The sequence below is a fragment of the Mustela erminea genome, chromosome 1, assembly GCF_009829155.1.
Source record: "Mustela erminea isolate mMusErm1 chromosome 1, mMusErm1.Pri, whole genome shotgun sequence".
NCBI lineage: Eukaryota > Metazoa > Chordata > Mammalia > Carnivora > Mustelidae > Mustela > Mustela erminea.
The window spans coordinates 159,645,636-159,659,267 of NC_045614.1; the positions used below are offsets into that span (position 1 = coordinate 159,645,636).

A 13,632-nucleotide genomic window follows, 5' to 3' on the forward strand; every position below is an offset into this window, starting at 1 on the left:
ATGCCTAATACCTACCATCTCATCAATATGTTTCAATGCATATTTCTTTCCACATGCAATATGTCTAGGAAGGAAGGAGCCAACATCATCCACAACCTCACTCACTGCTATGTTTCAGCCCAAAACTTGTTGCCAGGACCAGCACAATGCGAGTTAAAAACCAGCCACCAGTCACCTTAAAACGCCTTTCCAGTTCTTGAAGCAACCCTTTTTCTCTCATTAAGAGAGATGTTTGCAGTGGGGAGATGAGAATGTTTTTGTTCTCTTTGGACAATTGCGAGATATTCTGGGAGAATGTCAGAACTGACCGTTGAAAGGCAGGTGCCTGGAGCCACACTTTTTTTTTTTTTTTTTTTTTTTTGAATGCAGGGCTCCATCAGTGTGGCGGGAGGAAGTGCACAATGATTGGTCTGTTTCTCTGTGGAAGTGTTCAGGGTACACCCAGTTTTGCTTTGCATATATTTACGAAACATCTGCCCTTTTCTTGTTCTTAAATCCTTCCCCCTCACCAGCCCCCTTTCCCCTTTCTCCCGGTTTCTTTCTTTGTTGTTGTTGGCTTGTCTAACTTTTTCATTGGAGCTTTCATTTTCCGGTTGAGGGGCGACTTCATCTGAGTGTATAATTTTAACATTGAGGGAGGGAGGGAGAGAGGGAGGTGAGAGAGACAGAGAGAGGGAGAGAGAGAGGGAGAGAGAGAATGAGAACTGAAAAGAAAAAAAAGAGGCTGAGCGGCCAGAGCTTGGCAAACCAACCTTTGGCATGGTGACCGGGAGGAAGGTTCTGGTCTGGTCGGGAGTTTGCCTTTCTGCCTTGCCGCCCGGAGTAGCCTGTGTGCTGCTGCCCTCTAAAGGCTCCAGGGAATAATGCGTCGCCACAGAGGCTTGGACAGACTTGCCCTCAGATGTGCCCTGTTTATGTAATTCTTTTTGCACAACCAAAGAAGGTATTTTCAATTAATTACTACAGGCCTTGCTTTTTCCTCCTTAATAAACTATGAACTGCAAAAACAAGGTCAGCATAACAGCACCTGTGTACGTCTAGACGGACTGGGGCTGTGTTTGTGTGTTTCTCGGCACCAGAAAAAGGAGTCCTACAGAACTATCGGAGAGGGTGAGATGGGAAATGATTGCTTCTAAGGATAGTCAGTGGCTCTGTGTCATCTGTGTAGTTGGGAAAAGCCCAGTGGTATCAGGATAAGCAAATGAGGGGGTGAGCCGGAAGGTTGATTTTCAATATGTTCATTTTGTGGGGGTGGCTTCCAGTGCTTCTGTATTGTCATAGGTGATCCTTGGGACAACCAGGAGGAGGGTGTGGTGTAAGATGCCGGGTAGGAAGCAGGAGCAAATCTAGGGAAGGAAGCAAGGGCATTTATATAAAGAATAGTACCATTCTTGCAGTGTTAAAAGAGTAATGCTGGTTGTTTGGTCATGTACTCCTGTCTGAAAGAGAGCTTTTTCAATTTCCTGAAACAGAAATCCCAGACTAGCTGAGGCCTTGTCTATAAGCATCAGAAATAAATGTTAAAAAAAAAAAAAGAGAGAGAGAGAGAGAGAAAGAAAGAAATGTTTTTCTGTTAAGTGATACCTATCATTAGTACTTCATCCTGATATTTAACAGACTCATGAGGACCAGTCCAGTTTTGGTGAGCAAAATGGTCCTACTCTTGGGGCGCCTGGATAGCTCAGATGGTTAAGCGTCTGCCTTCAGCTCAGGTCCTGGGATCCAGTCCCGCATTGGGCTCTCACTCTCCCTCTGTGCTCTCACACACACACACACTCTCTCTCTCTCTCTCTCTCTCGCTCTCAAATAAAAACAAAGCAAAAGAATAGAAAAACGTAATTGGGATTTAGATGATGGCTATTCTCTAAATACATCTTTATTTCAATCCCACTTCACTCCATCAACAAACGAATGTTGAATGACAGCTTTGTTGAAGCCACTCTGCTTAACCGTCCTCCCTAGAGAACAAATTTTGGGAGGAAAGCAACCAGGCTTGCTGTGTTTCCTAACCTATGCCGGCACATTAGAGGTGCATGAAGTTTTAAGATAAATATGTGAATAGATGAACGGTGGGAGGGAAGGAGGAAGGAAAGAAAGGATGAACCCAGGGAATTAAAAAATAACCAAGACATTTTCTCTCAGAGAATTTACAGTCTCATGAGAGGTATCACCACATAAATAACTATCTTGAAACAAAATTTAACAGGTAAAATAGGGAGAAGTAAATTTTTTTGTGGGGGGAATTTCAGAGAAGGGTGGGACAGAGTTCAATTTCAGAGAGAGAGAGAGACCATCTATCTGGTAGAGGTCAATCAAGACAGTTACAAGATGGAGACAACCTTTAATAAGCAAGAAGGGTAAATATGATTTCCATAGAGTTGTAAAAGGGACATTCAAAGCAAGGGAACTAACTTGAACAAAGATGGAGAGCCAAGGATGTAGATACCTCAAGACGTTCTGAGAATTTTCACAAACTTTGAGAGTCCTGTGTGATCAACACTTAGTTGGAGCACATATAGAACTCATTTGGGGTACTGGGCTAACCTGGTTTTCTCAAAGGGGTCAAGGAGGATAGAGAGCCAGTAAATAAACAACAGTCTAAATAAAACTGTTAGGGTGAGAGTGGTGAAAATGGAAAGGAAAAAACGGATGTGAAAAAATATGGAGGAAACAGAATTGTCAGGGCTTGATGAATCGGTTTTAAGACAGGGAAAGCTGTTGCTCACCTGTGGTTTCCACCCTGATGACAAAGCTGGTGATAGAGGACAGTGATGGAAATAGGGAGGGGCCTGAGGGGGGGCACTGATTTCCAAGGATAAAAAGCAGTTGAGCTTTGGAAACTTGAGTCTGGTATATAATCCAGGGCCTTGTAGACAGGTCCCTGACCCTGTCCCTGTAGACACTCAAGACTTGGGGGTGGGTTCCATAGTCACCCAACCAACAAACAGTTGGTAAAGCATTGCAATTTTTTGCTTCTCTTATATTGGCCTACTCCGTACTGAAAAATGTGTCTGAAAGCTTTCCCTTCTCTCTTCATCTTTACCGTGCCATCTCTGCCTCCTGCCCTCTGAAAAAGCAGATTTGATTTCACAACCTGTTGGGCCAGAAACACAGCATGCTAATCACAGCACCATATTCTGCGAGGGCAGATTTAACTACCCCATACTACAAATTCTGATACAAAATACTCTGTAGGACAAGTCCATTGCCAGGCTTATAGAAACAAGAAAAACATGGAAGCAAAGCTACTTAAAACAAATTCTGTTACACGCATAGTCTTCCACCAAAAAATAAAATAAAATAATTCTTCTGGTCACCATCCACATAATGATAGAAGGAGGCACAGAGTTAAGGAAATTGGAGGGCATGTTCAGGGTATGACTAATAACCCAGTTTGGCTAGGACCTAGGGTACATGCAGTGTAAGCTAAGTAGTTCTGTGTTTATGTCCGTTTTATCATCCCAGAGGGGGAGGACACCAGAGCCAACCCATACCTGAGCTCCTCTGTTTCCTATTACGAATTCCAAGCAGCAGTGGGCAATAATTACTCTCTAGTTCCTTCACCCGTCTCTTCCTCCCACCCCAAACACACAGTCACACTCCCATACTCCAGAGTCATGTCCTCAATCAACAAACAAAGAGAATCTTCAGCTTTGGATAAGTAAAGATTTGGAATAGAGGATCTCCGTGTGATACCTTAACTGCTTTACCTGCTAGAAGCTAAGCTCATCTTTTCACTTTTCATTTGCTACTTTAACAAAAACCTCCATCACTACTCTCTCATCTATACAGTCTGCAAACTTAGATTGTGATTGGAAGATATGTGTTCATCTAAAGTAAAATGTAACAACAGCAAGCAAGTTGAATGTTTCATAATGTGTTCCATGAATAGAAGCTTCAAGCTGGAAGGAACCTTTAAGGCCTTCTAATCCAAGCCCTTTATTTTACAGATGAGGAAACTGAAGCCCAGAGAGGTGAAGTGAGGTGCCCAAGGCCACACAGCAAGTTAGAGGCACAGCTAGTACCATAGCTCAAGTCTCCTGACTCCCAGTCCAGTGCTCCTCCCATTACTCCACGGGTCCTGTCTCTAAGCTTCCTGACAAATGCTAGAACGGTAAACCTCCACTAGTATTTTTCCAGACCATGTTAAAACTCTTAAGGGGGAAAAAAGGATGCTTTCTTGGATAATGTCAGCCATACGTAGCTCAATCTGTCTAAAGTTCTGGGACAGGGTCTTTTTATGCAGCCAACAGAGTCCAAATGTGGTGCTGTTTGCTTGGCCCATATGCTTTCATGTGTTCCCAGTTAGGCCATTACTGGAGGGAAAAAAACAAGAATCAGCTTGTTTTAAAACAAGGGACATACTGGACTCCCTCCCATCCCCCCTCAGAAAAAAAAAAAAAATCAAGTTATCTTTAACAGATTCTAAAAATGCCTTTTCCCAAATATGCAGTCAGTTCCTTCAAAGGGCCCTTTGTTTATTTTCAGGAAGAAACCCAAGACAGCTGAAAACCAGAAGGCATCTGAGGAGAATGAGATTACTCAGCCGGGTGGATCCAGCGCCAAGCCGGGCCTTCCCTGCCTGAACTTTGAAGCTGTTTTGTCTCCAGACCCGGCCCTCATCCACTCCACACATTCACTGACAAACTCTCACGCTCACACCGGGTCATCTGATTGTGAGTACACCAGTAAGGTGACGGTGTCTTCGCGGCACTGGGAGCGTGCTTCTCCCCTGGGTTCTGGCTTTTTCTTGCGTTCCGAATGAGCCGTGTCCGTGTGGTCTTGTAGAGTAGCCGAAGGGAACTCGCCTCCATCTTGATTCAGCCAACGTCGCTGTTTCCAGAGCCCGAGTGTGTTTTAAAACCAGGTGTCTGGCCACTTGGCCTCGAAAGGCTGATTCATTACATGAACCACATTTTCTTTCAAAACATTCACTCAAAAAAAAAAAAAAAAGTTGGGTTATTGTTTTCTAATTATTCTTTTGTCCCCGCGATCTGAATAACAGCACTTCCACCATGACTAAACTGAACCACCAAATATGGACCTCGAAAAGCCAGTAGACACAGGAAACATCCATTTTGAAATTACATAATACAAGTCAGCTTTGCATTAATTATTGGAGTCTCATTTGGCTTGGCTGAATTTCCGTCCTTCCAGTTTTTAATTTATTTTGAAGTGGTTAAAGGATAGCATAAATTTACAGAAGAAAAGAGAATGGCTTCCAAGAATTCAGAATCCACCCAGACTTCACGTAGCCAATAAGAATTCAGGTTAAAAATATTTTTTAATTAAAAAAACTGCCTACGGGCTAAATTTGGAAATGGGCAGCTTAATGAGATCGTCGCCATTGAAATCACTCCATTGCTGTTTATTTTTGCTGTCTTCCCACTAATCTGGGAGTCACTTCTTCAAATTCTATTTTAAGAAAGTTGATAAATCATGTTTTGGAGCTTTTCTCTCTTTGAAGTGTAACCCAATACTTCAAAGAGAAAGGAACATGTGTGGTGACAATGGAAAAGAATGGAATAATTTTGGGGTCCAATCTGAAAAAAATACTTCTTTTGGTCTTAAGATACCCAGCAAGTATTCTGAACTGCCCTCCACACAGGATGTCCAGTAACAGGCAAAGAGCTGGCGTGTCCTTCTTTAGGAGGAAGAATAAGACCAAGACAGTCTTGTTTTGAAAAAGGACTGCATTTATCCTGTCCACGAACACAAGCATTATTAATTAGGAAACGAGAGTCTAAATCTCCTGTTGTTATTTTTCTGACAAAACAAATGTAAAACTCTGCAAAGTGGCAAGATGTGCCCGTGTCTGGAAGATTCCATTCCCTACTTACTTCATCATCCTAGTATCATAGGTAAAGGGACAAAACCCAGGGGTTGAGGTTGGGGTGAAAGGAGCTTGTTATTCTTGGTAGCTGGGCTGAAACCCTGCTCCAGCTGTCGCTAGAAAATGAAACGAGAAAGAACGGGATCCAACTCTCTAGAGCCTCTGTGATTTGCACTAAGTTGCTGCTTCTGTAGACAACCCTGGGGATCGGGAGCAAGGACTGTGTTCTGTGGACCCATCATAATAGTAACATCCTTGGCCCTTCTTGCCTGGCAGTCTCCAGCCTAATAGTAATTACAGGAAGAATTGGAAAATAGTGTGGCACAGCGCCCGTAGGCATGTGCGCACTGCCCCTACCTACCAGGAAGGTGGCCGGTTCCTGTGGAGAAGGGCCTGGAGCTCCTGCACGCGCACCTTCATCGCCTGGCTTTCTGCCACACCTTATGGGGAAGATTACATAGAATGGCCTTAGCCCAGAAATCCCCTGTTGCAGCAAAACGACTGTTTTGCTGAATAGAGAAGGCACCGGGCTTCCCTGATTGTACTTTACCATAAGCATCCTCCAGCCAGGTCTTGGCATTAGCCTGGAATACAAGCAAGAAACTGTAGGCGCGTGATAGCTGCCATACAGCTCAGACGTGACCCAGAGGGAGCCAGGAGGTCGGAGCTTTCAGTGAGGTATCTGAAAGCTGTTGGAAGGAAAACAGAGAGGGAGGAGACACCTAATCTCCAGCCGCGTAGAAAGTCATTCCGATTTTACCATTAAGATGTGCACATTCTCTCTGTCCTAACCTCTTGTTGAAATCGATTATGCTTTTCTCCAAATCTATTTGGATCGTAGTTTGTCCTGATTTGAGCCTACACTTAGAAGAAAATTGTTTTTAGGAAAGATTCACAGAAATCTGTCCATTTGGAGATTGCTTGAGAGAAGACAGGAAAGAGGTTTATTTTAAGCTGTTAAATTTTTTGGATGCTCTTCTTGCATTCAAGAAGATTTTTTTTTTAACTTTCAAATGTCATTCTTACCATAGATTAATTTAAAAGCCTAATTTCTTTAAGGTAAAATATTCTGTTCCTATTTAGAACTAACAGATTTGGGGCATTTAAAAATAGTGCCCTTGACTTGTTAGTCTCTTTAACTTCAGAAACATTCCACCAGTGTGTGGTGTTCCAAGCTTTCACAAGTGCCTGAATTTTTATAGCACCTTTTTATTTGTTATGTGTTTAGCAAAATTATTCTTAGTCATGCTCTAATGCCCATTTCCTGTCAGTCATTATAATTCTTCCCAATTTACGGATGAGAAAACTGAGAAAATTGACACTTCTGTCAATGAATGACTTGCTCTCGGTAGTTAACTCATTCAGATGCTGAGGGATGTTTATGGATTTGCTCTCCCTGTGAGCAGCCTGAATCCTCTGTTCCAAGCCCATAAATGGCATTCTTGAAAATGTGCAACCATCATATTGGTGACTGAGTTCTAAAACACAGTCGATCAGCATCCCCACAAGAGTCAGCCGTGCCTATGAACCAGTGAGAGTGGGTAAGACGTAGTGTTGTCGCATCTGAAGGACGCAGGCCCATGTTTTAGACAAGTCTGACCCCTAAGATTTCAGCTGGCTGCTTAGCCTGCCCAGCGACTTCAGATTTTGCAAAAGATCCCAGTAATATCCAAACCAAGAAGGACTAGGGTTGAGAAAAGCTTCCCCTTGTGAGATGGTGAGGTTAATATCGCCACGGCGCGCCCACTGACAGGGACCTCCTAGCAACATTCCCCCATGACCTTCTCGCTTGTGGCCTCTTCACCTTTTCTAAAAACCCGGTGGTAAATGGACTCCGATGATGAGAACTCACGGCACTGGGATGAGTTGCTGAAGGCAGAGGGTACAAAAGCTCTAGGTGTTTGACAGACCGGTTCCCCGCCGAGGAACAGGCTGAGGAAGAGCTGAGCCAAGCTCTCTCTGCTCAAACGCGTGAACAGGCCCAACCCAAGTCAGCAGAGCAGATGAAGCCGTCCCTAGCTTGACAACTGCCAAGCTGTGGCACGTCACCGTCATGTACATGCGACAGACTCGACCAGAGCAACGACTCGCATGCTCCTTCCACTTTGTTTTCCCCCAGATAAGGCCCCGCAGAAGGGAGAAGCGATTCTCTCCCCCGCCCACCTCCCACCCCCCCACCCCTATCCCCCCCACCCCCGGTGGCTGTGCTCCCGACTTTTTTGGCCCTAGACCCACCTATTCTGATGTCATTGGTGGGAAGCTGATGTCCCTGGTGACTTACCTTCCGGTGTTTCGAACTGGCCTCAGCAGGCTGTCTCATCTTTTGGGTCCTTGCCAAGAGGCACTTATGCGTTAACAGTTTTTATTTATTTTTAATTTAACCTTTACACATTACCAAACTGTTGTGTGGGTGGGTTTAACTTTAGCTCCGTAGGTAGCAGGACTCTGCTGGGGCTGAGCACTGTCTGAAGAGACTGCGGGCCCTTCCTTTCCCTCTCTGGCTGTCCACCTTCATCGGTCTTTCCGCTCCCAGCCCTTCGCTTCTCCCCGCCCCTCCCCGAACCCCCATCACCAGGCCAAGTGCCCGAGATTAAAATTTTTAGTACACTTGGTTCAGTTTGAACTTCTAAGCAATTTTTTTTTTAAGAGAACAAAACAAAGAGGATTTTTTATGGCCAACTCCATTAATGCCACATTAAGGCTGACATTTTAATTACCCCAAAGTCAGGAAATGCAAAGTTCAGGTTCCCACAGCAACAGAAACTGTCCCCTTGAGTGCCCACACCATAGCAGATTCTTTCTTTCCTGATTACACAACACCAGGCGTGGGGACATTGTTTGGTCTCCATGTATGTGGACAGGAGCATGATTTTTACCCTTTGTCTCTCTTCTGTAACTACAGTTGAGTATATGGGTCTTTAGCTTCCCTCCCCAGACCATCTATACGTATTGTCCTGGAGCGGAAGCCTGTTATGGCCCTACATGTGCACACGGACAGAATTAAAGTTGCCGTGGGAACATTAACTCTGATTTCCGGACTTCCGTGCCAGTCACATTTAAACCATAATGTTGTAATTTTTGGCATGTAATAAATGTGCATTTCATGTACACAGACAGAAAGAAGCATAAAATGTATTTTAAAGAGCAATTAATTACTAACTTTGTGATTAAAAAACATTTGGTGCATGTTCCTTCCCATTTAGCATCAGCTGCTGGTCTTAGCCAGGCCTAATAGATGACATACTGTGTCTCATCCTGTATTTCAGATGTACTTACTGTATGTTCCTGTTCTTCGAGATAATTAATTCCCTTAGTAAAGCTGTAGGGGGAAAACAAAATGGAAGGAATATGCAAGCATGTAAATAGGGTAAAGGATATTTTGAAGGAAATGATTCATTTCTGCAAATAAACCCCTTAGTCCCTGATAAAGAGCCAGAAATCTGCTAAGTGGGTGTAGACAAAGGTTTCTGGCCACCTTAGAGCATCTGGTCCAGGACTATAGGAACAACTTGAAAGCAGATTTCCCCCTGAATTCCGGGCATGCCCGGTTGCGGCGGGGGGGGGGGGGGGGGTGGGGGGTGAGTTTACGCTGTAATAATTTTGCAGGCTTCGGGCTTAAGAAGTTATTTTACTGTCTCCACTTTTCGGTTTATACTCAAACTGGAAAAGAAACGGTGTAGGGAATCGGGCAAAACATGGGGTTCGCGGCAGAGCCCGATTTAGAGCGTAGTGTTGTCTCTTCCTGGGTTTGAATCTGATTGGCCCGTTTGTGTCGGAGAAGGACGTGTTTCAAAATAGACGTCTGAACAAGTTTGTGAGTAAAAGGAGTGGGTAGCGAGACGCTGAAGGTACAAGTGTCTCAACTCACAAATGCTTGGGCGCGCACTGGAAGCTGGGTAAGGCAGCGTTTTACTGAGACGATGTGTCGCCTCAACTCCCCAGTAGCGCTTTAAGGGGGGCACGCTCGCTCTTGAACGGTTTGCACCTCCGCTCTTGCTATTAGTTCGTTCTCTCTCCTGTCACGCGCTCCTTTTTGTTCAGTTTGCTTGCGTATGGTATTTAACCTTTAAGCAAGATACTGCAGTTTTGCAGGGCTCTGATTCGCTTTCACTTGGGCTGTCTGCATGTGTGAACGTATGTCGGTGTGAGTGAAAACTGCTCAAGCAAGTTTGAAGGTCTCCTTGGCAAACTTGACTGTGCGTTCCGAAAGTTTCCAATCAGAAAGCCGATGCAGTGTAAAACCGTCCAAAAACTTCCCGAGGCACCTGTTCACACGCGAAGATGGGATTTCTGCTGGAGGTGCTCAGAAGGCAGTGTTTATAACCGAAGATCTCTGTTTGGAGTGCCAAAAAATGAAAAACATTTTGGCCCCCAGAAAACCTCCGAAAATGTTCAAAACGTATAATCAAACAAAAGCTTCATTTGGATTCAAATGCGTGTGTCTCAGCAGATGTGTCTAAACTCACTGGAATCCCACAGGAGCAGCTGAACTGGGTTTGGGTATGTCTTGATAACCGAGAGTTATTCTTAGGCTTTGAAAGGACAAAAATGGTCCATCTGTGAAGAACCGTAATAGAGACATGGCAAAAAACAGCATCCTCTGAAAGAGTTTATTTATGGAATTTAGGACAAGTTGGACAATCCTGAAAACATTTTGGGGTCACACTAATTTGCAGAAGAAACATAATCAGAATGGGCTGGGATGAGCAACCACAGAGAGCTATTATCCTATGGCTTTGCTATTAATTTTCTACTAGATTCCACATCGTTTTAACAGTAAATAGAACATCTTTGGTATAACTGAGTGTTCTCATTGTCCCCAGAGTGCCCTGCGTCCCTCTTTATTCTACTTTCTATAAAGAATGACATATTTACCTCTTCATAGCTAACAGTTTCAACTATCTTTCTGCAGTGTCGTTAGCCAGGTAGACCTCTTACCTATTAAGTGTGGATTTATTCCTTTAAAGATAGTCTTGCCCTTTATAAACAGTCACCTTTCTGCCTCTGAGTTAATTGATACATAATCTCTTTGGAATTACTTTTGTTACCTTTGATGCCCTTAAATGCCCTCTTATTTAGAGGTTTCAGTTCTTAGTCCAGCCCTCGTGCATCAGAAGGCCAGTTAATGTCTTTATTGGCCCAAATTCTCAGAGCCACTACTTAGCATATCTGGGGACACATTTATTGTTAAAAGTCTTCCTGAAGTTTCATGTCACAGTCTACCTCTTTTTATAAAATTCTCTGTCCTTTTATCACAACTCATTCTGTCCCTACACTGCTAATTTAACTGGATGTCTTCCGTGCTCCCTTCATGCAATAATTTCTAATAGTCCCGTTTCTCATTTTATGCACGCATTCCTTCTTCTAGTAGTTCATCAAATGCTACCGAGCCCCTGCTTCTATGCCAAGTCCTCAGTGAGCTCTAGGGGTGAAGACACCAACAAGATACCGTCCCCCCACTTTAGGAGCTCAGTGTTCCCAGACACCTGGCTAAAACTAGAAATCTGTGAAGGGAGATGTACAAATACAGTGCTAACGTGTTCCTGAGGAGGGGCCCTGAAGCGGTGGGAAGGGGACATTAGACCTGGATCATGAAAGAGCAGGTATGTGTAAGGTAAAAGAGGGAGGGAATGGCATTCCAGGCAGACGAACAGAAGCAAAAGCCAGAGAAACCAAAAAAAAAAAGGCAGGATGTTTTCAGAAAACGGAGCAGTTCAGTTACAATACTCAGGCCTTCTTAGGTTTCACCTCATTTTAATATAAACCCATGGGGCACTTTATATTTGGGTAACATTGCCTGTCATTAAAATTCAGCTGGGCTGAATTGCCTATCCTTTCTAGAGACATTTCCTTCCCTATTAAAAAATAAAGCAAGACACCCACTTAGTTTCTAATAAGCAAAAGTGCCCTCTTTCATTCAGTCAGTAGATGTAAGAAAGCATTGAGGAACCTAGTAATAATTTATTGATGAACAGATTTCAAAATAACTTTGCTTATTGAGAAAGAGTCGTTCTCGGAGCCGCAGAGTCACCTGTAAGTGTCACGCTGGAACTCTGTCACTGACTTGTGGTCTTTCCAGTTCTAGCAATCTGTCCTCTGTTGAAATTCTCCCAGGTCCCTTGGCAAATCTGGTCTCGGGACCCACTGCTTCGAGCTACTGCATGCCATACTGCTCTCCCAAGTATTGCGAGAAGGTGCCTGTAATTGTCCACATATAATTGTTAAGACTCACTGCTGGTTTTCAGGGCCCTGGTCTTCATCTTGCCATCCCATATCTTGAGAGAATACATCTTTAATTCTTATCTGCAGCAGCTAGTGACAGTCTCATATGTGCTTTCTCCACACGTGGCAAGTTTCATTATATAAAATTAGTGCTCCTCCGTATCTGTCCGGGATTCTCACGTCCTGACTTAAAAAACAAAAATTGGCCTCAGAGAGGGAGCATCGAGGATCCGTTGAGACTGTGCATGAAGACTCTGGGAATTCCTTGCTTTAGGAAATTTCAAGTCGAATCCTTCCACCAATCACCTCACATCAAGTAGTACCACAGTCAGCTCAACCCCCCCTGTTGACACGTCAGCTGAATAAGCACTTTTCGCTTTTCTCCTGCCTCTGTATCCTTTGTTCTCTCTCAGAATGTGTACCAGTGAGTCCTTTTTATCAGCACTGGAAGAGATGGAAGGTGGTCTGAATCCACTATTTTTCAGATGAGGAAACAGGCCCACAGAAGGCAAGTGTTCTACCAAGAGGTTTCCACGTAGTAAGTCAAAGAGCCAAAACCAGAACCCTACTCCTTCTCCCACCATACTATGCTCCCTGCTACCCAGGAGAACTTAATGTTTTTCTGAACAGGAAGAGAGTCAAGACTGTTCATCTGTCAACTTACTGAATGCTTTCAGTGTGGAGGACCAGAACTACGTATTATGTAGGATGCGATTTTATAAACTAGAGCCCTATGTACAGAGATTTGGAATCTCATAGAGAAGATCAGCTACCTTCACAAACAGCTACCTTGCAGAAAGGTTAAAGATATGTCCTATACACCTGGATCTACCATAGCATTGATTCATTCACTTGGCAAGAGTGTGTAAGGTACTTCTTATGTGCCTGGCCCTAAAGGGACTTCTATGGGCATATAAAGGTAGAGACAACCAGACCTTGCCACCAAGAATCTTAAAACTTAGTGCAGGTCCTCAAATCACCATTATCTGAGATAGAAGTTAGAAAGTTCATAAAGTTTATAGTAACATCCAGTTCAGTTTACCAGGAAAGGTTCCATTTGAGCTTTCTTGAAAAATGAATAGAATTTCTTTCGAAATAAGGCACAGGTGTAAGGGATAAGGAGTCTTCATTGTGATGTAAAGCTATGGGTAGGTTTTAAGTAGGAGCAGCCATGCTCAAGACTTTGCTGTAAGAAGCTCTAATTTAGCAGCAAGGGTGTAAAGCATGCATGGATGTGGGAAGAGGTAGTTGGGGTAGGAGAGAGCCTGGGAAGCTTTGTCAGTAGTTCAGACTTTGGGTAACTGGAAGGGGGCTAGTGATGAACCAGGCTCAACAGACTTTATGGATGAGGGTAGACAGCTTTAACAACTGATTGAGTGTTAGTTAAGAGAAATCAAAGGACCTAACTCCAAGATGTCAGAAAGAGGAGACAAGAGGAAATGTTTAGAGGAGTAGAGTACAGTTCACTTTTAAACAACGCTGAGAATGAGACACCAGGGGTAGACCCAATGGAGACAATTAACATAGAGTCACAAATAGGTCATGAAGCACAGCAGGAAGATTTGAAATTAGGGCCA

General features: G+C 43.8%; 1 protein-coding gene across 24 annotated transcripts in view; it reads left to right on the plus strand.

The window, feature by feature from the left end:
- Positions 1–13,632, plus strand: part of ZBTB20 (zinc finger and BTB domain containing 20) — a 785,951-nt gene that overhangs the window by 735,301 nt on the left and 37,018 nt on the right. For 23 of the 24 annotated variants that reach the window (XM_032360146.1, XM_032360066.1, XM_032360076.1 and 20 more), the window contains 2 exons: positions 3,951–4,114; positions 4,489–4,676. In XM_032360146.1, the coding sequence (XP_032216037.1) occupies positions 4,104–4,114; positions 4,489–4,676 (199 nt within the window). In that variant the 5' untranslated portion in view covers positions 3,951–4,103. The remainder of the gene's footprint in view (positions 1–3,950; positions 4,115–4,488; positions 4,677–13,632) is intronic. The other variant, XM_032360237.1, reaches the window with a different exon arrangement.